At 40.9% G+C, this 26,186-nt stretch overlaps 1 protein-coding gene and 1 long non-coding RNA gene across 6 annotated transcripts in view; both read right to left on the bottom strand.

Annotated features, from left to right (window-relative positions):
• dtx1 (deltex 1, E3 ubiquitin ligase) overlaps positions 1–26,186 on the bottom strand; it is a 56,120-nt gene that overhangs the window by 5,263 nt on the left and 24,671 nt on the right. For 3 of the 4 annotated variants that reach the window (XM_051422026.1, XM_051422027.1, XM_051422028.1), the window contains exons 3-9: positions 19,317–20,064; positions 7,017–7,078; positions 6,684–6,845; positions 4,423–4,484; positions 4,125–4,283; positions 3,150–3,311; positions 1,861–1,950 (exon numbers count right to left, since the gene is read on the bottom strand). In XM_051422026.1, coding sequence (XP_051277986.1) covers positions 1,861–1,950; positions 3,150–3,311; positions 4,125–4,283; positions 4,423–4,484; positions 6,684–6,845; positions 7,017–7,078; positions 19,317–20,064 — 1,445 coding nt within the window. The remainder of the gene's footprint in view (positions 1–1,860; positions 1,951–3,149; positions 3,312–4,124; positions 4,284–4,422; positions 4,485–6,683; positions 6,846–7,016; positions 7,079–19,316; positions 20,065–26,186) is intronic. The other variant, XM_051422029.1, reaches the window with a different exon arrangement.
• Positions 9,897–12,956, bottom strand: LOC127375785 (uncharacterized). Of its 2 annotated transcripts, none has more exons than XR_007887399.1 (3): positions 12,945–12,956; positions 11,442–11,552; positions 9,897–10,441 (listed from the first exon to the last, which is right to left on the bottom strand). It is a non-coding gene; the product is annotated as an uncharacterized LOC127375785 (long non-coding RNA). The 2 variants fall into 2 exon arrangements; XR_007887398.1 differs by lacking the exon at positions 12,945–12,956 and adding an exon at positions 12,132–12,314.

Below are 26,186 nucleotides of genomic sequence, written 5' to 3'. Positions count from 1 at the left end.
GTAGCACACCACAAGCAGGACTAGTGGGTCTCAACATTTGAAGCAAAAGAACATTTTAAGCCCTTTCCCACTGGACAAAAACCCCCACTAACATCTGGCTTTTGTCTTTAATGAGAAGGGGTACAATCGGCATTCTTTCCAAATGTCTCAGCATTAATCACTAGCACTTATCAGCTCCAGCTTCGATCAGAAGGGATGGAAACATGTGACACCAGTGTGAATTGTCATTATTGTATTTTTTTTATTTATTTATTTTTTATTTTTTTATTGATTTTTACAGTCTACAACAACATGCAATAGTGATGTTGTTCTAAGTATTTGTGCAAGTAAGTAAGTAAGATGTATTTATATTATATATAAACACCAGATAATCGTCATCGACCGATGTCTGCTGAGAATCATTCCATAGTTCAGGTGCTACTGCCACCGAAGCTCGATCAGCACAGGTTTTAAGGTGGGTGCGTGGCACAGACAGCAAATTTAGCACATTTGACCTAAGGGAGAGAGCTGATGAGTAAGGGTGCAGGAGCCCGACCGCGCAATGCTCTGTAAGTAAGAGTGAGAATTTTAAACTGGGTCCTATAGGCAGCAGGGAGCCATCAAGGAGATGTAAGTACAGGGGTAATGTGAGGCCATCTATTTTACCTAGTGAGTAGTTGTGCAGCAGCATTCAGGATTGCCCGCAGACGATTAAGGGCAGATAAGTAAAGAGAAAAGTACATTACAGAAGTCAGTGCGAGATGAGATAAAGGCATGTAAAGCCCTGCTAGTTCAACGGTTGAAACTACAGAATCTCAGTTTTACTAATTATTAAATAGTGGAAAAACACACTGGTGTTGAATGACAAAGGTTGATAAAATATTACCCCTAAATTACAGATGAAAGAGGCCCAGTATGCTGCATATATGTGCTCATTTTGCTTTGAAAAGGTTGGCAACTGGTGAGTATAATGTGAGAGAATAATGCTGGTCCTCTTTCACAACATTTGTTTTGACGTATCACTGTGGTCTATTGACACATCTCACTCATCTTACTCAGAAACTCGGTTTTCCCAGTTAATAGTGAAACTACTGTCTGAACATTGAACTCAAAGCGAATCATCCCAAAACTGAAATGTAATCTGTGTTCTCGGTAAGTGAAACTTAATGGCTGTTAAATAAGAAATAATAATTCTCCACTTTGATCTTACTGAAATAAAATAATACAATAACAATGGGCATCATGATCCCTGGATTTGAAAGAAAGCATATTTTTAACAGCCAAATTAGTAATAACATTAATATACAAGAATAATACGTCATTGTGTTACTTTAATGCATGTGAGTACAAGCTTTCTTTTGGCATGCAACACAAGGTGCTGTGACTAAACCTGAAAACAATAGAGCTGCAATGATACGTTCTTCAACCCTCTTATGACAGTAAACTGAATATCTTTGGGTTGGGGACAAAACAAAACATTTGGGGACGTCAGCTTCTGCTTTGATGATGATGATTTTCTGACACATCATGGACCAAATAATTAACTGATTAATCAAGAAAATGCTCCACAGATTAATCGATAATGAAAATAATTGTTAGGTGCAGTCCTAGAAAAACAATAATTCACATGTGACCTTACAAGAGAGATAAATAAACTAACAACTTTAATACAAGCCCATCACAATAATGAAGTCACTTTAGTACATTTAATGAAGAAAAACTACGAGCAAATACAAGCACAGATTGTAGAAAGATTAGAAAAGCTTTCCCCTCTAGAGGAATAAATTGTACTGTATGCAGCAGGGTGCACTGGACTCCAGCATGGCTTTAATGCTCATTGAGGTTTAATGTTAGATCAGTGCTTTCTTGGTCGGAGCTTACCTTCCTGCCTTTCTCATTGTCAGGGAGGTAGCAGTGTCGAGGAAACCCTCTTGCACTGAACTTCTTCCCGGGGTTGGGATGCTCATTGGTCTGGTGGAAATGTCAAGAACAAAAACAAACGTTAGAACTCCTTCTCCTCCAATTGCAACTTAATTGCGCTGAAAATGTCAACAGCACCCACAGGACGAGCTTTAATGTCCACGCTGCTTACAGTGGCCCTGTGTACAAATCATTGGAGAGATATGCTACTGTAAATATCCAATTATCTCCTTAAATATCACATTTCAGAAAGTTGCTTTCAAGGCGTAAAAAAATTAAATCTTGTCCGACGGGTGGGGGCAAAGATAAACTGGTCACCAACGCTTCCTGCACCCTCACCAGTAAAACCCCCACCCTTATTAATGAAGGAATCATATTATGTAGTTACGGTTTCCTTGTGATGACAAACTTGGTCACATAATTTCCTTTTTTCCTTACTTCTAGTGACGTTTAAATTGTGTTGCAAACACGTTGCTGCTATTCCAAGCTTGCCTTTCTGCCTCTAAAATGTCACATTATTTACTGTCTTCCCCTCTTTTTTCACTGGGAAGTACATGTAGCCCAAAGACACAGACCGGCAAACCAGTCTGAGTGCAAAGCAGCAGAAAACTACTGAATTTATACATGCAGAGTGTATTTTGTGTCTTTTGTTTATCGTGTTGGAAACAGAGGCGGGAGATCAACAGAACAGAAATGTTCCCTGGTGGTAGTGCTGCTGTGCTGGTCAGGTGACCCTCCAGTATTCTCTGTCCCCCCGGGACACTAAAGCCTGCTCCTCTGGTGGAAAAAGGTCAGTTTATTGACTCTATTAAAGCTCCTCTCAGTAGTCAGGATGAAATACGCGACCTTTTTTATCTCATCGGCTCGAGCCTGTGCTGCAAAACATGCTCTCCTCTCTGCTGCAGATATACATTCAAAATGACCTTCATCTGATTTTATCTTCATTTTGTAAGTCAATTTATTTATATACTAAATGATGAATTAATTACTCAAAAAAAACCTGCAAATGAATAGATGATGAAGATAGTCATTAATCATAGTCCTAATATAATGACTATAAGTTGCCCAGAACCACAGTGTGATCCATAAGAAGGCTGGTTTCTTCCGTGACTTACACCTCACCTTCCTGCACGAACAACCGACCGTCAAACTTAAGCCGATAAGCAGCAGTTATAGAAAGGGCTCAGATTTAGAGAGGAGAGACAGTGGATCAAGGCACAAAAGCAGCACTGGGATTTAACGGTTCTGACCTGGATGCCAGCAGGAATGTCATAGACGATGCGGATGGTCTTGGAGTCTGGGTAGCCGGGCAGGCAGTGGGGGATGACGTGGTACTCCATCTTCCCAGGGGGCTGTGTGCCTGTTTTCTCCCCGTAGATGGTTTTGCATGTTGGACACTGAAGACTGCCATCCTGGTTTAAAAAATAAAGATAATGGACCCAAATGACAAGTGTATAGTGAAAGGGTTTGCTCATAGTGATGAATCTACAGAGAATTATCACAAAATTCTGCAGTTCCTCTCAGATCTATAAAGCCTTTTGCCAACTTTCAGCTCATTGTTTCGGTTTTACGTCCTAAGAATTTTTTATTTCGGTTCATTCTCACTGGTGTAAACAACCTCATATTCAGCAACAGGTCAAACTCAAAATAAACCCACTGTACACTAACTGCTCAACACCAAATAGCAGAACAGCAAAGTTAGCAGCCAGCTAGAAAACCAAGTGGAAAATGTAGTTATTATTTATTTTATTATTATTTATTATTTCAAAACTTGGACGAATAAAACCAAAACTATCTACAAGGCTAGATACCATCAGAAGTAAATAGGATTTTTGCTATTTGTGTGATAATGTAATGCTAATGTGTGTGTTTAACACAAATTCTTGGACTGATTTGATCATTAGACCAACTACTGCTGTTAATGTAACACTGATGGCAGCTCATTAAATCTTCTTGCATTTGCCTCTTCTGCATCGGCAAGCGGTACATTTGTAGCTCATGCAAGTAAACCGAAGTGAGCAGAATTTCTAATGATTTCACAAAATACTGTGCTGCCAAGGCTGATATGACTGAAACAATATAAGATCCCCATCTGTGTGTGACAATATTGAAGCCTGATCATCTGTCAGTGCCATGCAATCCAGTCAAGCTGTAAGACCTAGCGAGTTTATAATATGAGCCTAGAGTGACATCATAACAACGTCTGGCTCACAAGCTTTACCCACCTTATTGCCATTGTTGTACATGGCCACCAGGCACAGCAGATGGTACATGTGCCCACACTTGCCAAGTTTGCCCACCAGCTCTGGCTTGATGCCTTTGTGCTGCAGGACGCCTTCATAGCCTGATGACATGACCAGCCTCTCCATGCAGATGGTACAGTCCTGGAATAGCCAAGCAAAATACTTCATCTGCCATTCTACATGACTGTGTACCTATGAGACTTTCACACTTGGTTAGGGCATCAAATGGTGACAGAGTGCATCTCTTGGTGGGCAGAAAACTTTGGTGTGTTTTTCTTACCTCATCTGGTACCACTTTAATCTTCTCTGTGTATCTTCGCACCACATCCTCTGGGTTTTTCCCTTGTCACAGAATAAATCATAAGAGAGATGAGATGACCATCAAAGAAAAGCTAAACTTGCCACTTACTTACACCCACACACCGCGTGTAAGTATGAACAAAAGGCAAGACAGACCACTGGATGGCTTTTGCTTGTCATTTCAACACCAGAGAATAACAGCTACATCTTGACGGATGACAAACTTCCATCAGTTTCAGAGGCCACTCTGGCCTGGGCGAGCCTCACTTTTTGCTGATAAGAGAGTGTGAGCGTGCACGTGAATTGAGCGTGTTGTCTGTGATGTTGAAGAGGAGGTCACCTTCAAACTGGCACATAACAACCAGCCTTTCCCGCATTCTCTGATAATCCCTGTGTGCAACCAGGCTAGCATGGCTGAGAGCGCACCCACAGCTTACACCCCTAATACGCTTACAGGCAACCTCTTTTCCCCCAGAGCCTTTTGTTTGTTCATTTGAGGGACAGCCAGCGAACAGAGGGAGGGAGAGCAGTGGAAAGTGACAGACTGAGCAATAAAAAAAATGTATACGGTATAAAGGTTAGGGAAGACAAAGGAGGCAGAGAGTTATGAAGCGAGGGAGGAGAGAAAACAGGGAAAAGGAGGAGGGAGACAGAAGAGACTCAATTAAACATTTTACGCTGTTGCTATTTGATGGCTTCATTAGTCGGATCAAAAGCCTCTGACCTTTTTCTGTACAGAAAGCAGAGCGGGATAAGCCCAAATCTCCCCGCACGAGAAAAATCCATCTCCATTCCCTTCACAGCCCTCCAGTATCTCTGAGTACAAGTCTGTCTGCTGCATCATTCCTCAACCTGCAGTGTCACGGTAACACATTTTAAAGATCCATAAAGAACTGTGTAATTTGGCACTAATTATGGGGAAAAATTAAGTGGCAACCTCCGTGGCTTGCAAATGAAGCCAATACAAAAGTAACTTGAGTCTGGCTACAGAAGTGAGTGATCTCCATAAGGCTCCATATTAAAATGCCCTAACTTTACAGCAGAAATATACATATTTACAAAGAGGAAAATTTTGGTCCAGTACAGTTGTCATGAACTGTGTGCATAATTAAGGACAATAAATACTATGCTCTTTAGCTCTGGGGCCTGTTTAATACCTGGTTTCTGCATCCATCTCTAAATAAAATTATCTTTGTGATTCATTGCATTTCTTTTCCCATGTGTTCATCAAGCATGTTCACATCGCAAAGACACTGAAAATAAATTTTAAATAGAGACAAAGTTCCACTTTCTGCATGGCTTTAGGGCATCAGTCCATCACGTTGCCATGCTGACATTAGCATTTAGCTTTAACCATCGCTGTGCCTATGTAATGTTAAATCTCCATTTTTCCTATAATTAATACTGTTACATACTTTAATCCGTATAATCTATAAATCTGACCCTTCCTGTACATTTACAATCACATATCATTTCCTTCCTAGCAAATTATAGGAAACTAGGGACCCGTAAAATAAAGTTCTGCTGCATCATCTCCCCACCAGTAAGTAATGGAGAGCTCTAAAGGGTTGAAGAGGACAATCACAGTGCAGGGATGGAAACCGAACAGCCTCACTGATCAATTAGGACAAAAAGTCCCTTGGGAGGCTGGCGGTTTCCACGGCTTCCATCGACCAACACTTATTCAGGCCCAAAGCCGCCCAACTAAACACCAAATCCCCTCTCAAACCAGCTCAGTGCAACAGTCCCTTGTTAATTACTTTTCCTGCCTCTGTCAATCTGCACATAATGTCACATCTATAAAATGGTTACAGTAACACTTTCACCACATTTGCTCATAAATCTGAACTGGCAATCATCATTACATTTAACAGCAGCTTTTTGTTTTTAAAAGGTACACGAATGCTTTCCTAACTAATCAGCGACCTTGGGTGAGGTTAGATTTATTGTAACACCTTTATAGAGCTTAAATGGGAGGCATTTAAAGAACAATTACAGCTCCTTGATCACAACAAAAACAGCTTTGGGTTTGTTTGCACACTAAACAACAGACTTAGAGACAGCTGATACGGAAACATCCTGCAAAGCTTGGCAGGACAGAGAAAGTCTGCTGACTATCAGTGGTTGGTCTATTCCTCTCCTCAGTGCAGTTTAATTTTGTATTCACAAACACACTATACAAACACAATGACAGCATTTACACTTCTTTGTTTTCATATAATTGAATTCCCTCCATTTTACCTCTCCTCAGGTGCTTTTTCTTGGTTTTGCGGCGCATGCCGTTGATCCCTGGCACAGGCTTCATGTCACTCTTGTTGATGGGTGGCGGGTGCAGAATGGGCTTGGGGGCCCGAGTCAGGCAAACCGGCAGACCTGCAGCGCACATCAGGATACCTGTCATACCTGATGCATATGTACAACACACACACACATACACACAAACGAAGAAGTGGAAAAAGCACTGATTGTGAATTTCTTTCAAGATCAATATGAGCATGACATTTTACTTTAAATACAAAAATGACTCCTTTCATAGCTGTTTTTGCAGGTGCTGTACAATGAATGTTGTCTAACCTGCTAGTGCTGGGTGCACTGGTCCAGATCCAGTCAGGTTCTTTACTGGGAGGGCAGGAACTCTACAAGAGGAAAGAAAAAAAGGACTTTATAGACTGACTTTATAAAGTACCTCGTGGCCATGGAAAGTGACTCACATCATATACATTCATTCGGGGTCATACTACTACATCCATCTAGAGGCCATTTAGAGACAGAAAACACTGAATATTTAGAAGCACTCATGTCCTCTGCAGGGCTAGGGGTGCTTCATGTTGTGCTTGTCCACTCTTGTTCATTTTGTAATAAAAAAACAGTAAGTAGAAACTGTTTTTTCCCACTCTTTAAATGGCCTTGTGACCTCTAAAATGGACATTAAATTGTCCTGATTGTGCAACCTATTACGCCACAGCTGAGAAAACTGAGAACAGCAGCTCGTTCTCCTCTGCACACCAGAAAAAACACTCCAGTTAAAATGTCACATGTGCTCCACCACAGAGACAGAGACGACTGCAATGGGATGAGACAGCTTGACTCATGTACAAAGCACTGCAGCAGAGGCTGATTCAGGATGACATTTGGAGAGGCTGGAGTTCATAGCAAACACAGACGACAAAGACAGTTGACTTGCGCACTCTTCAAGATCTGTGGAGCAGAGCGGACAAAAGCACTCGGGGCATTAATATGAGCATACGAGTCAGTGAGTCTCTTTTCAGAGGGCCGGAGCCTCGGTTCAACCAGCTTCCCACAGCGAGGGCCACAGAACAACAGACTTCAGGAACAACTTTCTTTTCCTCAGGTCAAACATAAACCTCAGTGAGACAATCCAACTTAAGTAACAGCAAAGTTAAGTAATTTGATGGTAATGCGGTGGGTTCTACTGGACTTCAGGTTGAAACCCTAACCCTGAAACACCAAGTGAATGCTAATGTTGCTCTGTGTCTGCTGGATATGTTAATGAGCGACATATTAACAAGATGATAACACGGCAGTATTTATAGCTGTTATATCCATGGATGTATCATGGTCTGGGTGAATACTCGATTTTGATTGGCTACAGGGTGCCCATTAATTCCTGATGTAGGACACATACTAAGCAGGTCCAGTGAAACGGTCTGCTCACCGTTCTAAATCAAAGCGCTGAAATAAATTAAATGAAAACCAAGTGTAGCGAACCCCCTTACCCTGCCCCTCTGAATTTACTGTGACTTTGTATAAGCGATCATCCCAACGTCCCATTCACTGTATTCAACTCAGGTCATTACTTTATGAAAATCTTAATATTGATTTATGGACAATGACATGGCTGGATAGCTAGCTGGTCTTGTTGTCAAACATAGTGTCAAATTATATTGATTGTTTGTCAACTGTATGCAGTGTTATTGACTTTTAATCTTGTTAAAATAAAGCTCGTCTGTCCTATTTATTAGGATATATTAGGATATATCCTATATTATTATGAGTAGAACATTTTCATCGCAAAACAACCTTATGGGATGGAAGGCCTGTGATTTAAACATTAGCATATATTATTAGCATAACTAATTAATATTTTAAGATCAAAATGGGTTAAACTAGCTGCATGCTCAAACCTTTTTTCCTGTATATTCATATTGCAAGTCTCTTTAGCATAATGCAGATTAATCATAATGTAAATCTACTCAGTTCATTCTTACCATCTTCTTCCCACCAAACATTTGCAACAACTGCCCCATGATTGGCTATTGGCAAAATTTTGCTGAAAAATAAAAGCTTTAAGTGATAAATGAAGAGCCATTTGTGAGCCATAAGAGCCGACTCTTATTACACGATCTGAGTCAAATGATCTGGATCACTAAAAAGAGTCAGAATTCCCATGACTAGTGGGCAAAAGACACTCATCAAAAAAATTGCTCCACCGCACCACCAGTGGTTAAATTTATAATGACTTTCCCATCAAGGAGCCACCACAAATCAGAAATAATCAAAAGCATAGAGGACATTTTAATGGCTTTCACTAAAACTGGCCATCAGCTATCTCCTGGATAAAAGATCTAGATGAAAGTCACAAGAAATTAGTCACTTGTTAGTTATCTGTTTATGAACCACACACACACACACACACACACACACACACACACACATACTGGTTACCATTTGCAATGGGGACCAAATTTCTGATCATCACTTGCGGGGACCACCCTTTCTAGAGGTTCTAGAGGTATGAAAAAAATCAGGCACACTCACCATTGGTTGGTTAGCTCATACACGACTTCAAATATCTGAATTGATGAAGTAAGGTTTTCATCATGCTAACTGGGGACCTATGTAAAATCCAGTAAACATGTTTGTGGGGGACCTCATTTAAATATAATTTGCATAATTTACACAGATTTCCAATTGATTACTGGGGACCATGGTAAAACAACAAGCTTAAGTGATATAATCCTCAGATTATTGCATTTTACCTGTCTTCTTTTGATCACAAGGTTCACTACAACAATGGCAGTGCATAATATAACCACTTTGTGATTCCTTCGTACTGTAAACTGCTATGAAGCTGCAATGGAGCTGTCCTCTACCAACCAGGTTATGTCTTTAATAATAGATTTTTCATAAAGTTATCAAGCTGCTATCCACAGGCATCAGACCAAATACTAGAATTAAACCACAATAATGTAAATGATATAATCTACTTTAGCAGCACCAAAATTAATGCAGAAAGTGTGTCATTAGGATATTTTCACTAAAGAAAATGTGTATTTTAAGCTTTAAGAACTACTGTGCTCGTGGTTTGTGGTAATATAAGAGGATTCTTAAGTAGGGTTGGATACTGTTGTGAATCACAATTCCACATTGTAAACCAAACTGCACAAAAGTACTGTACATAACACAATAACATTATTTATTCCAGAACCAATATACTTTTTTAGTTTTTATTTATAGCGAAAACAGGGTAAACATACAATTTGTTATACAAATAAAATGGGAATCAAATGATTTACATATCATTTATACTAGAGACATTGTTCTAACTTAATCTTGATATCAGGGGTCACTTAAGTACCAAGAATTTAGTAGTGAATTACTAAATTGTTGTCTCACCCATCAAACTTTTCAACCTTAATTTCACTGTAAGGGGTTTTCTTCGTTTACGTCTCACATGGTTCTTATTTTTAACCACAGTCAACTACCCAGAAACTGTGGAATATTGTACTTCTCAGTCACAGAATACTCAACAACCCTAAAACTAGTATTCATGTTTGTCTGTGTTGTTTGCTGCATTACTTCATAGTAAAAAATAATTTCCTTAGTTCAAGAAGTCAAACTCTCATTTAAATTATACATTTAAACTTTTTATTGAGTCCTGCTCATTTGCGTTCTCTCAAGACAAAACTGAAAGCAACAATACAAACTTGTATAGAGTCGGATACTTCATTTGAATCTTCAACATCTGTGCCTTTCATCTAAGGACAAAAAGAAGTTACTTAGACATATATCCTTGGAACTGAACACAATCCCAGTGTACTATATTATGACAATACAATTAAAATTGTTTAAAATTCCTACAGTGTTAATCAACCACTTAATTGCAAATGTTATATTATACTTTTCTCACACACTTAAATATTTGGAGTAGTGATGTTAACAAATGGTCCTAAAAACAGCAAAAGTCTAAACACAAGAAAATATTTTGAAACTGAAGTCTGACTTGGTGAATGTTTATACTTCTGAACATAGATAATATTCCTTTGTCTGCAAACACACCGTTTGTGCTGTCAAAAAATATACCTTGAAAATGAATCTGAATAATTAGGACAAATCAAATTTACAACATTTGCGATTTGTAAGTTTAGGCAAAACATTGACTTTTTTTTACGTTTGAAAGACAGCCTTAAAATATAACTACATCTAAAATATTGTAATTGTAAACATAAATATGAAAAACAAGTGTTCAATTTGATGTAATCGCTGCTTAGTATTAAATTTACACTACCATGTTCTTAATGACAAATTTCTAATGTTAAATTCAAGCAGCCCAAACTTCCAACAACAAAAAAATCAAAAATTAAATTCTCCCCCCCCCCCCCCCCCCCTCTTGTTTTCTACAATTTTATAAAAAAAAAGATTAGTGGGGGCCAAAACAACACCCATTTGTGGTTTTTTTTTAGGGACCCTAGTACAACAAAACTCCTAGGTTGTTGGTTATTTAAAACACAATTTTTTTTAATAAAAAGATTTAAAAAGGGGTTTGGGGGGGGGGGGTGAATCCCACAAAAAAGAGATATTTTTTAAAAAAAATATCCCCTATAACCATAAAAATTTGCCCTGAATATCCTATTACCATTATGTTTCTAGATGCATTTAAAAAACAGCTTATTTACCTGCTTAAAGGGAATAAAAACCAACAAACGGTGAGTTAGAAATATTCTAGGAGTAAAGTTTAAGTGCTAAACATGAATGTACCTGTTGATTAGTGTCTCATGGACTCAAAGTTTCAGTCATCTGCGTCTCTAACAAGACAGCATGCTGGGAGCTTTCCACAGGAATGACAGCATCAGCTGCATTCATGGTCATCTGCAAACATTTCAAAATATGAAAAACAAGTTTAAGTCCGATGTTATCACTGCATAATATTTAGTTACACTAATGCATGTTCTTAATGACAAATTTCTAAAGTTAAATTCAAGCCAACAGGCACGAAACTTCAACGACAAAATCATCAAATTCAATATTCCCTCCTCCTCCATCAACCTCTGCCTGTTTTCACACATATTGAATAAACAAGCTTAGTGGGGACATATCACACACCATGGATTCGTGGTTCCTTATGGGGACCAATGCTAGACCAAGTCTCTAGGTTGTCAGATACTTAACACACAGTTTCTATTCATACACTGATGTAAGATGTGCTATGCTGGGACGTCGTGAATGTCCCAGAATAGAGTGATATTTTATCAAAAGTAACATCCCTATGAACATTAAAATCTGTCCTGAATATCCTATTACCATTATGTTTCTAGATGCATTTAAAAAAACAGCTTATTTACCTGCTTAAAGGGCAAAAAAAGCAACAAACGTAGTTAAAATATTCTAGGAGTAAAGTTACGGTGACTTAAAATTATGGTAAAAGTTTATGTTTAAACATGAATGTACCTGTTGATTAGTGTCTCATGGACTCAAAGTTTCAGTCATCTGCGTCTCTAACAAGACAGCATGCTGGGAGCTTTCCACAGGAATGACAGCATCAGCTGCATTCATGGTCATCTGCAAACATTTCAAAATATGAAAAACAAGTTTAAGTCTGATGTTATCACTGCATAATATTTAGTTACACTAATGCATTTTCTTAATGACAAATTTCTAAGTAGTTAAATTCAAGCCAACAGGCACGAAAAACTTCAACGACAAAATCATCAAATTCAATATTCCCTCCTCCTCCATCAACCTCTGCCTGTTTTCACACATATTGAATAAACAAGCTTAGTGGGGACATATCACACACCATGTCGTGGTTCCTTATGGGGACCAATGCTAGACCAAGTCTCTAGGTTGTCAGATACTTAACCCACACAGTTTCTATTCATACACTGATGTAAGATGTGCTATGGGGACATCATCTGGGCTTTCCCAAATTGTTTAAAGGCATAGTATTCTTAGTGTATGTAAACTTCTGACTTTGAAGAAAGTAATAAAAAATTGTCTAAAAAAATCCTTCTCTCATTATTCTGGCATTTAGCAGATGAAATAATTTTGGTAATCCTAACAGACCTAAAACAGGAAAAGTGATTGTCTGATTTCATGTCCGACAGTGAGAAAAAAAGCGTATGCGTCTTTTTTATAGTGTATGTAAACTTCTGGTTTCAACTGTACAACACAATCAGTGCCTTCATTTTAACTATGAGCTAAGTGTAAGGAGATTATTATGGTTTAGCATAAGGAGCAGTTTAGGTGTAATGTAAATCTTACCACCATGTTCTCTCTCCCACTTGAATGAAACATGATATAAACACATTAATTGATAAATGCACCTTCTCCTTTGAGATCCCATCATCTATCATGTCTCCTCTGTATTCAGTACAAATCTCCTTTGAAGAATGAAGATAGGGCAAATACCACATCCTGTAAGACAAAGTAATACATTTTCAAAAAAACAGGACATTACGAATGTTAGTGGTCTGTGGCAATATGTCCTAAAACACAATTATAATTATGCTTTCACTAAAACTGGCCATCAGCTATCTCCTGGATAAAAGATCTAGATGAAAGTCACAAGAAATTAGTCACTTGTTAGTTATCTGTTTATGAACCACACACACACACACACACACACACTACTGCACATATACTTCTAAATCTGTCTGATCTTTGACCATGAAGCGACTGAGGACTTTGGCCCTGCAGCTCCCGGGTGTTTCACAAATCCGCATCAAGAGACTGCTTTGATATTAGCGAAAGCCTCTGTTCCTGTGCCAGGGGAAGCCCTGAGTGCATTAACAAAAAGGCACACGAGGCCTGGCTCATGTGTCCTATCTCTGGTAGGGACTCAGATACACTGTGTCTCACACCAGTGGACTAGACACCGGGATTAGCAGACTCCTGTTGTGTGCAAGACTGATGTGAGTCCAAATAAATGAAAGTACAGTGATGTGCAGTTGTGATAAACACTTTATGTCAGAATGTCGAACTCAGGGGTGTGAAACCACGACAGGTCTGACTGGCTGCAGGATTTAGTTTGAAGCAAAACTACAGCGAGGGATTTCACACCTTCAACCGCAGCAGATGAATTAATGGGCGAAGTCGCTCGCTGCAGTCGGCACTTGCAACAAAAACTAATCCGGGCAATACTTTACAGGACCCAGCTGCCCATTGCTCAGTGAAAGTACCAGCTTGAGTCAGAGAATGCTGGCTTATTCTGTCCGTCTGGAAAATGGAGGCAGTGTTTGTTTTTAATGGTGAGCAGTGGCAGAGCTGGAGAAATATTCATCGTGTTGCAAGAGAGAGACTTAATATATGCTGATTTGATTCGCAAACAATCACAATATTTGCTTGGAAAAGCCCCCAAAACATTTTTTAGCATGTTATTTTTCAAATTAATCTAAATTAATGTGTTAAATTTGGCATTATGTGACTACAAACTGGGGTAGCCAGGCCTTTTTTTTTTAAGGGTGCCACCCCATACCACCCCTTTTGGATCCGCCGCCTGCTGCTGAGGAAAATGTAGAAGGGAGAGGAAGGGGACACCTTATCGAATGTGAATATCAAGAGTAAGAAGTGATGAAGAAGAAGAATGTGATACTCAATAATAACTAATTAGGGGCTGCCCAGTGGGAGAGTTCCTCCTTCATTTAAACGTGCACTTAGGCCTAAATCTAATCAAAACACACCGAGAACAAGATGCCTCCCTTTATGAGTGCATGTATAATTTAGGTTGCTCACAGAGAGTGTTGTGATCAAACAAATAATTTTCATTAGGAGAAGAAATGGGACAGCACACCATGAGGGCCCTTAACACAATCTCGTTGTGTGCTGTGTGCACAACTCCTATAAGCACACAGTGCAGAGGATGTGTCAAGGATCCATAGCATAACACAAATTAGGAATGCTTTTCATCTTTATTGCTTTCCAATTCTAGCAAAGATCTCACTATCAGCTGGAGAGCACGTTGCATAATAAATATGCAATGTTGATGAAACGGTTGCACACACTGATTCTACAACCACTGTGAACAAAAAAAAAACCACGAACCAGCAGCAGCGAATGACGTTCATTATCTGCTAGGCTGAAAGACACGCTTATCTACACACTGCCTTTATGGTTTATTTTTTACAAAACACATAGATCCACATCTTGCAAGCAATTTCCCATTGCGCTGTAGCTCATTATTTCTGCAAAGCTTGTGATTACCTATCTATGCACTGCAGAAATTGTTCTTGCACAAGGCTGCAGCCAGTCAACCTGTACCCTGTGTGCAGCTGCCAGCCTCCATCTCATTCTGCACTGCTGAGCTCTTTTCTCTTGACTTGTTTTTCTTGAAATGTGCACCTCTGGAGGCACTGACCTGGTCTGTCACGGCTGCGCCTTGAGCGCAAAGGTTTAAGACACATGTCACCTCCTCACACTCTGCAGAAAACCCCTAATGCTGGATGACTTCAAGGGTTTAACTCTGGCTTTAACTCCTTCCTCTTCCACTCCCATATCACATTTGTCTAGAAAACACCATCATCACTGTTAAATCTAGGAGTGCATCAAAATCCATTGTCATTACTGATCTCTAACTCCTATGCATAAAAAAAATCAATGCAGAGTATCCAATGATCCTGAACAATACGCTGCTCGTGCTCAGATCTTGCGAGGATACACCTCATCATCAGTGTATACAAGAGCAGACCTTTTGCCTTTCCACCACAACACTGCTGCTCTGGCACTCCAGTTTTGACAAGGCAATGGAAAGAATTCGGCGAACCAGCCTGAACCTCGTCACCTCTGCATTTCTTTCGCCCTGCCAACTCTAATTTTTCTCTTCCTCCTGACCTGTGTTCACTTCTTCGCTGCCTTCTGTCCATCTTCTCTGCATGAAAAACCAACACCCACAATCATGTCGAAATACTGCTGAGGAATTTCCCATGCTGATATTTTTTTACGTCTAATTCTGTCATTTCTGACCTAAAACCAACGCAATTAAGTGATAAATCCAGCCCCTACATACCAAACCCATTAACACTACATTAATTATGGCCCCTGTCAGGTCAGGGCACGAGGGTCGCCGTCCCTCTTCTGTCTCCTGCTCAGTATCATCCATCCTTTCCTGAGGGAATCTCCAGCCTGCCTCGAGGACTTAATCAGACAGAGCGATGTGATTCCCCAAATAGAGAGACCACATTAGGCCTAGTTAGGAAAGTGCTGACTGAGTACCAATATCTCCTCATCTGTTTATTATGCACCATCAAGACAGTGAGAGGGGGGTTGGAGGGAGAGAACTCCAGGAGTGCTTAATTACATATTGATGTGGGCAGTGGGAGGCAGAGGCAAGCCCTACCCCCTGCTACACTGACGTAGGGGGGTTACAACTTTACAATGCACCTGAAATGCCCTTAGAATGAACAATAATGACGGCAGGAATGTCCAAATTGCATCAGTTTGGTCCAGATGAGCTCTCATGATTTATTCATTAATTTCAACATTAATTTTGATCCTATGGTGAACGCCGGAGCAGAGCGAGCAGCAGCCCACTGAGAGATAATGATCTCTGCACTCAACACACAGCCCTCCAGTCAAAACTCAGAAGAGCAGTCTTAACACAAAGAGAGTGGAGCTCGTAAACACAGTCAACAGCAAACAAACACTTATCCCTTCCCCCCGAAGGAGACCGGACCAGACTTCTTCTTTCATACCTCTCTGTCTACATGCGTTTAGGTTGTGCAGAGAAAGCAGTGAGCAGAAATACAGTAATTCTTTCTGTAGACAGGCAGCGCAGATCAGTCAGTGAAATACAGAAGTGCACAAGAGGAAGTGGTTTGGCTGACAAAAAAGACTTGAAAAAAAAAAATTCCCCAGAGATCATGTGTGAAATTCTTCCTCTGTTCATTCCTAACTCAAAATATGTCTCCTTATCTTTTAAAGAGACAAGATTTAATCACTTCTCTCATCTCTCCATGTAATCATATCATTGCAAGAAATCTCCCATCGAGATACTGTGGTTCAAGTACTTGTAGATTATACATACATCCAATAATACATATGCATATATATACACTGACTTTATCCTCCCCTTTTAATCATTTATAAGCAGTATATAAACGTTTAATGAATGTTTATAAGATGCTTTCATGTAGTTGTAAGCAGATATGCGTTTAATAATGTATCTGTCAACAACTATAACTCCTCTGTGGTCACACATCAGTGGAAGCTGCTGTGTGAATGGCAATACAGTAAAACACAGTTGTAATACTATGAAATATTCTTTCATATGAAGATTGTTGACACATATTTATTTATATTAGTAAATACACAATCTCCTTATATCTGCTTTCAACATTATAGTGTTTTATTAAGTGTCTGTATGGTGTTTATACATGCTAAACATGGAATTAAAGTGTTACCCAAAATCCATGTGACTCACACATAAATATAGAAGTATAAAATATAAATAAAAAACTTTTTATCATGCAATTTTGAAGATAATGATATAATATATAATATTATAATTGTTCTACTTTCAGCTGAAACAGCCAAATTTATTAGATTATGTTGAGCACTTTTATGTTTTACAGTAAATAAAGGCCTTTCCTGTTCCTGGCATATGCAACAGTGTGAGCTCAATAATTCACAAAAAAAAAAATCCATAGCAGCCTGCATCCGTCGTCACTTTACACGACCCTGTTTCACAAACCGCAGGTCTTCAGTTTGTATCAGGTAACATGTAAAGGCAGGTGGTGATATAGTGCGCTGTGTCAACTCGGTTATAAGATAAACTGATGTGTTTACACACACCAGCAGATGGTGCCACTTCTAATATTTGTGCATGTAAGACAAATGCATGAAGCAACACAACCCCCCCCACCATCATCATTTATAGCCCACTACCAGTGATTTCTAGAAACAATAAAAAGATCAATATTTGAACTGCAGACTTCATCATTAATGATACCATAAAAACACATACGTTGCTGTGGTAGCTTATGCAAAGATGAGATCAATCATATATGAAAGAGTATTTTTTTAAATCTTCAGTATTAATGTAGTAGAAATAGACTTGTGATCAGATAGCGTGTGAGAGAGAGTTTCTGTGTATGTAAAGCAGCAATATAATGTAAATAAGCCACAGCGTGCCAAATACAAGCCTTGCACCCAACACCAGTTATATTAGGGTGTGGGTGTGTGAAAAACAGATCTGATGTTTTACATTCTGTGTGGGTTCTTCTGTTATCTGTCTGTAGCACGCTTGTGGGAATTTACGAGGGAGTTCACATTTCAGTTTATGTGTCTGTGTGTGTGTGTGTGTGTGTGTGTGTGTGTGTGTGTGTCTGTGTGTGTTTGTGTGCTCTCATGTCCTGCTGTGTGTATGTTAACCACACTCATCCTGTACGTCGAGCCACTCGCCTGGGAACCGACGCACTCTGCCTCACCCCCCTGTCTCTTCCTTTTACTCGTTCTCTTTGTCTCCGCAAAAAAAAACAAAAAAACCTTTGTGCTGCGAGGTGAAAAAGTCACATTTCATCCACGGCTTCACGCGCACCTGAGCTTTCACTGAATTCTTAAAATACAGAGGAAGAGTCCCTGAGTAGGTCATCCTAGGCTGGTTTTCTCTATCACATATACCTTTGTACAGAGACTCATCATCTTCCACCTGCTCGCTGTATGAAACAAGGTCATGGCCTGCTATGATGAACAAAAACCCTATACGTTTCCTCTCAGTGACACAGAATTAGGCCACAGAAAGTGAACGCATGTGCGCCTGGGTAAGGACGGTATTATTCAAACATGCAGTAAGTGTGTCTCTCCCCATGAGCGGCAAGAACAAAATGGAATCAAATTAGATCAGGAGAGGGTTTATTTTAGTAAAAGAAAGCAGGATAGGGGACTGAAGTATCGGTTACAACGCTACACACACTTCTTTCCCTCTACTCCTTTCGCTGAATCGCTCAGAGGTCAGAGCGCTCTGCTGAAGCTCCCATTTTTCCTTGATCCATTATTCATTCTTCCCCAGTGGATCTCTGCCTCCATGGCAAATAGGTTTCCACGGCTACACCAGAGCCCGCTTCACATGTCAGACCGCAGTTACACACACACACACACAAAGATCCACACGTTCCACATACGACATCTGACTTCTTCACATCCCATGACACAAAAGCCACAGCGCACTGCAATAGTAACAAATTAGTTTGACGCAGAAGCAACAGAATGATCAGCAGCGTTGCAGTATTTCACGCCTATTGGGGCCAACATAAGCTCATTATGGAGCAGTAACCATGGCAAACACACATGTGAAAGAGAAGGTGCTTCCTCAGTAAAGGAGAATCAGCCGGACCCAAGGCTTTTTCTGCTGATCCGCTGATCAGCACGTTAACGAGAGCGGTCATAAATGAGAGAGAGGTAGAGAAAGACAGAGAACAATAGACCAGACACATGCAGGCTGAAGCTTTGTGAAGCAGACAAGCAGAAACAGAGATTGTCTCTTTGCTTTTTATATCCTCCCATTGCCTCAGCTGAACTGTAAATTCAACCGAATCCGAGCATTATGCCCGCGCTATAACAAGTAACAGGCTACTGCAGACTCCAGAAAATCTAAATGAGAAAATAAGGGGAGTGCATGATTGTGTTTGCAAACATCATTACCCTGGTGGGATGGCTCCTCTGGCAGTGCCCATGGAAATGCGCTGGGTGCCCGGCCGGTTCAGGTTGTTCTGTCCGTTGATGGTGAGAGCGTGGTGGCCATGGGCGGATGAAAGAGATGGCATCACAGGGGAACAGGGGAAGTTGGCAGTGGACAGTGGCAACTGCACCTGTTCCACTTTGGCTTGCCCACCCCCCACACTTATGTTATTGTTGTTGGTGCCGGAGGAGGCGGATGTCGGAGACCAGAGGGAGGTTCCAGCAAAGGTGTTGCTCTGCCGCACCACTGTGAGGGTTCCTGCAGCGCCCGGGTTGCCCGCTGTCCCTCCGTAGAGCTTACGCCGCTGAGAGGCCAGAATCGCATTAGAGGCGGCTCTCGTACTGTTGACCAGGATGCACTGCTGGCAGGAGCAGGGCTGGCCAGAGCTGGCTCCCACGGGCCAGGACTGCGACTTGGGGATGGAGCCCATGATGAGCGGGTAGGCCAGGTCCATGCGTCTCCGCAGTCGCCGCTTGCGCTGGCTCTGCCGGTTGGTCTGAGACATGCTGTTGAAGTCGATGAGGTAGCAGAAGCCCAGAGAGGTCAGGTCGAGCCAGGGGTGCTGCTTCTCGTACGCATTCTGGATGGTCACACAGATCTCCATGTCATACGGCGTCCATGAGCCGTTGTCGTTCTCCCACTCCCACACCACGCCTTTCCCCGGGGCAGACGACGGCTCGTAGAAGTTCCTCTGCACTGGCCTCATGGTGCCTAAAAGACAAAAGACAGAGGAGAAGAGGAACATGAGGACAGTCACTCTGGTTCAGTGCACGCCTTTTCAATTACACTTACAGGTATGAACCATTTGTTATGGTCAGCTCGTACAGTACACATGTCTAGGTGAGGAGGAAAGGAGTGATGAAAGTACTGAAATGAAAGAATCACTAATGATAACTGCGCAGGAGATAAGACCAATGATAAATGTCTGCATTGCTATTTTTAATAAGTGCAAATTGTCTGTGTTCTGCATCTTTGACACCTCTGGTGGCATTAAAGATTCAAGTCCATTAGCTGATTTGTCCACAGAAAATGGTTCTCATTTTGAAGGCTGTTTAACGTCAGTCATTAAGAGTGTACTCCAGCAATTTAGTATGACACTTGCAAGAGACAGATTAGAAAAAGGATGTGACTTTTAAAACTCTGGATCCTGCCTTTCCCATAATGCAGCTGGGTATCAGCTTTCATTAGACCTTCCCCGCCTCTGAAATGTCTGAATCTTTCAAACCCCTCACCTTCAGTTTGTAAGGCAGGATTTCTGTTGATGTCATCAGGGTTATTTCTACACACTCTCCAGAGCGACGCATTAATTTATTTTAATTAATTGTTTTTGTTCACAGGCAGAAAATGAGATGATTCTAATTTAATGAGCAAAAGTACAATTTCTCGATATTTTACAGCTTTACAAATGCAGAACACAGCTTGTATTTATCATTCCATGACAGTAAAACTGATGAGAACTTCTCATTATATCTGACAATTAAATGAATAATTGTGTAAATGATAAACAGGAAAAATCGATATTGTTGGTGACGTTAGCAGCCTAAGGCAAGAAGGAGTTTAAATGTTGCTTCTGTTTCAAGCTCATCAAGTCAGCTAACAAGTGTTGAGACAGCAACCTGACCAACTGCTGGCTACGAGGCGAAGCACTTTGCTACCTGCCTGAGGGGATCTGGTTGCAAACTGTAGCATTAAGTCAGCGGCTCAAGACACAAACACTGTAACAAGCAGGGGCGCACACGCTAATATAATCCCTCACCTCAAGAAGCTCTGACTGTGCATCAAACTGCATGCATGGCCTTTAAGCAAACATTGCACCCACAATCCCCTGCTGTCTCATTCTGCACTCCACTGTTCTGAATGGCGACAGGAAGGAGCTTTGTACCTCTGTCCCTCTGCTGATGGCCACTCAGCTCCCACCTCCATTATAACACAATTACTGTAGTCACATGGGAAATCAGGACACCTTAGCCTATCCGTCTCTGCACTGCACGTCAGCAAGGGTATCCAGGCTCTCCGGCGGAGACCGTCACCCCCCTCCTTCTCCCACCTAATTTAACGGGTAAATGCACACTCCCCTGCCAGGGCGGACCAGGGTGATAATGGAAGCATGGGAGTGTGTGCGGAGGATGAATGGGTGTGGGAATGAGTAGAGGGGTTGGTGGGCAGCGGTAACCCCTCATCCGGCAGCTTGGTGCTGGCTCCGGAGAATAAAATGCATCAGCAGAATCAGCGAGTCTGACCTTGAGTCTCTGCTGCAGACTGCTGCTAAAGGACTCGGCTTGGCGGCTAATTTCATTTGGAGCTGCTGAGAACCATACGCACACAGACACACACCCTCTCACACACACACACACACACTCACAGATGACTGCTCAGTGAGCCAGCTGCCTGTGTCTCTCACGTCTTCAGTCAGTCAGCCATGCACAACCTTCTCTGCCAGTTGCATCCGTGCCTGCTCACAGCTTGCTTGATTTCTTATATTTTCTCTGAGGATGATAATGAAAATAGTGATTTTCCTAAATGGATTTCAAAATAAAACACTCCTCTAAGTTGCCTCTAAGATAATCATTTCCCCTGTACTTTTACACTGTAAAAAAATGAATCTCAAGAAAGTGAAAAGCCTTGCTTCTGGGAAATTAGTCTTATATTTTGTCTAAAAAGAAAAATAATGTTGTCAAGCATGTTATGCATTATAAAAGTGATCTTGTTTTAAGGAAATATATCTAACTTTGTCTTAATAAGATATTACAGCTCATATTGAGCTCAATTTAACCAGTAACAAGTTACAACAATGGTTTGCAGAATATCCCAGCAGAGGATTATTTTCCTTATTTTAAGAGTAAGACCACTTGCACAACTTCTTGCAGAACTACTTTAACAGAAAGTAATTTGATATTAGTTGTTAGTTTTTTACTTATTTGATCACAATCAAGAAAATTGTGCCTTATTGTAAGATTTTTCTAATTATTAATGTCAGATTCAGCACAATAAAGTGACCAAAAAACGTAATTTAAGAAAGTCTATCATAAATAACTGAGTTTTCATTGCTTGTAATAAGCACAACTTACTTAAGACTTCTAGCCAAGAAAAACTTGTTTACCCCACAGGCAGAAAATTTTATTATATTTGCCTTGTTTCTACAAGTGCTGTTTTTGCAGTGTAGCGCAGCAGCAGAAGGCCCTGCGATGGTGAGCCACACGTCTGAACCCTTTATCACTGTGGTTCCTCAGGGATGCATTAGACTCAACAGTTTCAGCATGGTTGCGTGTTTCTGGTCACGATCAATAGTGGTACAGCTCTGCACACTCTTGGTCAGCGGTAAGTTTAACACACTGGTTTCATAAATATTTGAACATGTGGAGATGTTTTATTCCCATGCATCAATTTAAAAATCTCAACTTTGGTAAGGAGAGATAAACAGTTTCTTTGAAAGCCTATTAGTACAGGTTGTTGTTCATGAGAGCTCTGACTGAGAGACATTTCCAGTGGACTCGGAGGGAGATTTCTCCAGTGTAGTCAACCTTACTACATTGCTCAGCATTCACAGACCTAGCCCTGGTTTGTGACTCTCATGTATTACCATTATGTTCCAGTCACAGAGCTAAGCAACCCATTTTACAAAAAATAAATACCCAGCAATCTTTGAAAAACCCAGAAGGTCGTTTAACAAGACTTACTGCTGCTCTGAAGGTATTTTCAGACTCAACACTTGTCTAGCCATCTGGATGAAGAAAATACATCTGTTGCACAATAAAAAAAGATTTTAACCAGTTTTATGTTTTTCGAAGATTGATCATTATTTATTTTTTAGAAGATCAGATGCTTAGCTCTGTAATGTAATGGTGATACATGAGAGGCACAAACTGGGGCTACCAAGCATAAAGGTAAAGGCTCTAATGTGTTTGAACTCTATGTCATATATCTTGTTAACTTTGGCCTTCATTTCTATCAGCTGTATCACTGAACTCAGTAAAACATTTGCCGTGATCTGGGAACACAGCGATGTTTCCACAACGAATCAGATGATCAGACAGGTTGTAAACAAGCCAGCAGGTTAGCCAGATTATCTACAACTCAAAATGAGGACACCTGCATTTACCAAAATATGACAAAAGCTTATTTTTATACAGTTATTCCTAATGCCAACCAACCGGTCGGATTCCTCCTAAAATCAATGAAGAAAAACACTACCGCTTTTGTCCACAGGGGCCGCCACAATCAACACAAAATTAAATTTCCTTAAAGATGCCTTAAACAGATGAGATATAACATGTAACAATAACTGTACACTGTACACCCTGTAGGTCTGAATGTGAGTGTGAATGGTTGTCTGTCTCTATGTGTCAGCCCTGTGAGGAACTGGTGACTTATCCAGGGTCTACCCAAGCCACAACCTCCGTGGCTGGCAAATAAAAACCCCCACGGTTAGTAAGAAAAACTGCAGTTCCTCGAACGGCAACATGAAGCTGGCACCAGAAGTGAGTCAAACTCCATAAACCCCATATTAAAATGTCCAACTTTACAGCAGAAATAATCATGCTTACAGCCTGGTAGAAGAAACAGTTTTGGTTTCTGTAGTAAAATTTTCCTCTTTATGACAACTGTAGACATTTATACAGTCTATGGTTGCACCCTGCCTTTTGCGCCTGGTCAGCTGGCATTGGCTGCAACCCCTACAGTACACTGCGAAGGATAAGTGGTTATAGATAATGGATGATGGATGTATATAAGTGAGCGAGGGAACTCTATATAGAGCCACGCTGTTTCCGTTTGCCTCCAGTCTTTATGCTAAGCTGAGCTACGGTAACCGTCCAATTGTATTTCCAAAATGTCAAACTTTTCCTTTCTACTCAACCTGTTCATCATCCAACTTGCCTGGATGTTTATATTTTACAGTTTTGGTAATATTTTAGTTTCCGCCTTTGTTTTCTCTTCCAATAACTTGGCTAACCCTGATGTTTCTGTATGACTGTCTGACCGCTTGGTTCTTGTCCCGTTTGACTTATTTTTAGAAATGTGTCTATTCCCACATCTCAGCAGTTCACTTTATAAGTACAACACTATTGTTAGAAATTGAAATGATGGCCAAAACTATAAAAAATAAAACCCAACTTCTAATAAACCAGAATTATTCTTTAAATATTTGCATTCTTCTGCAGGGACTGTACGGGCTGCTGAGTCCTGGGGACACATATGGGAAGTTTTATCCAAAACATACAGCCTCAAACTCCGTAACTGCCTCCCATTCTGCTATAATTTACTGCTGTATATATACCTGCCTCTGCCAAAAAGCCAGGCCTGGATTGTTGATGTTCTCCCTGTGACCCTTCATGCTCTTCCTAACAGGAAACTAAGCGCGATTAGCCACTTCCTGTCTGACCCTGTGTGCCTTTTGCAGCCATCTTTCCTGTCCTCCCCTCACTTCCCTTGTCCTCACTCCCATGATGTCCTCAAGCTGTCCTTGCCCAACGTCAGTGCGGTTCCCCTCGGATGAGCTGTAGCTGTGTGATGTATTGCCACGTCAGGCCTCGCAGTGGGACTCTAACCCCACTGTCACACAGGGCCAGGTGGGTTCAGGGTGAGCTTGGTTGCCCTTTCACTTCTTAGCTTGGGGGGAAACTTCCTGCAGTCTGTTCACCATATGGGGCCATGCCAGTCTCCATCCTTGATAACTTTGTTTTCCTCTGGAAGTGAAGGAAGGCCTGTCTGAATCACTCTTTTAAATGGAAGGACATGCAACATTAAATCGCAACATCCTTGAATGGCCCTCAGAGGGCCGCTGCCGAGAAAGATAGCAGATTGGCAAACTGATGCTTTGTAGTTCATTTTGGTGGAGGCTTTTATCAGAACTGTTAACAAATGCAATTAAAACACATATTGTATTTTTTAAAGATATACAGTACAGCCCGAAAATGTAATTTATCTTCAAAGCAGAACGCCAGACGCCTTTAATAAGTCAAAAATAATGCTTTTTGACATTTTTGTGTTACACAAAACATTATTTTATTATTATCTACTCTTGTGCGCCTCATTTAAATAATGAAATAACTGAGAAGAAAAAAGAAGAAGTGAAACTGTGGCTTTGACATTGAGGGACCAAATCCACTTTTCTCCAGCTAGAGCTAGAACTTTACTCTAGGGAGTAAAACTGCTTCACTCCACACAGTGAGCACTAAATCCTATCTAAATCTGTCACTAAGGTTATTGATGTGTGTGTTTCTCTCTTACTAACACCTCTGTGGTCGCACAGGAAAGTGTGATGAAAACACCCTAATGGAAACTGTTGGTCACATGCACCTAATGTGTTACCACAGGTAGTACCTGAACAGCTGCTGCAAAATGCATGAGATTCAGCCTTTGTTGTCACAGAAACATTGGGGAAAGCTTTTGTTGTCATGGAAGCCCGTCCCTGGGGCTGGGAGTAGTGGGAGGAGGACGGGGGGTTGCCCTGTATGAGAACGTTCCTACTACTCCTTTCCCTGAGCACGGCGCCAACAGATTCAACTCCTCCTCCACTCGCTCATCTCATCTGCTGCTGATGCCAGCTTTCCCCTCGCTCTCCACCGTCTCTCCTGGCTCCTCACCAACGCTGTCTCGCTGAGCCATTCTTCACATTTTCCACTCTGTCACTCACTGGAACCCATCCTGCTCTCACACAACGCTCAACTCTTGGACAGAGAGTAGAAATCTGTGTCATTGAATTAGGGCCTACATCACCTTGTAGTTAATGCTCTTCCTCGCGGCGCTGCTGTGGGAGGAGAGGCGGGCGAGAAGCGACCGGATCAAGCTCTTATAATATATCCTTATAATTGACAAGGCTCATCAATTTCCCC

This window comes from Dicentrarchus labrax, unplaced genomic scaffold (genome assembly GCF_905237075.1).
Source record: "Dicentrarchus labrax unplaced genomic scaffold, dlabrax2021, whole genome shotgun sequence".
Taxonomy (NCBI): Eukaryota; Metazoa; Chordata; class Actinopteri; family Moronidae; genus Dicentrarchus; species Dicentrarchus labrax.
The sequence above is the reverse complement of the archived record's forward strand: the minus strand, read 5'-3'. Positions and strand labels throughout refer to the sequence as shown.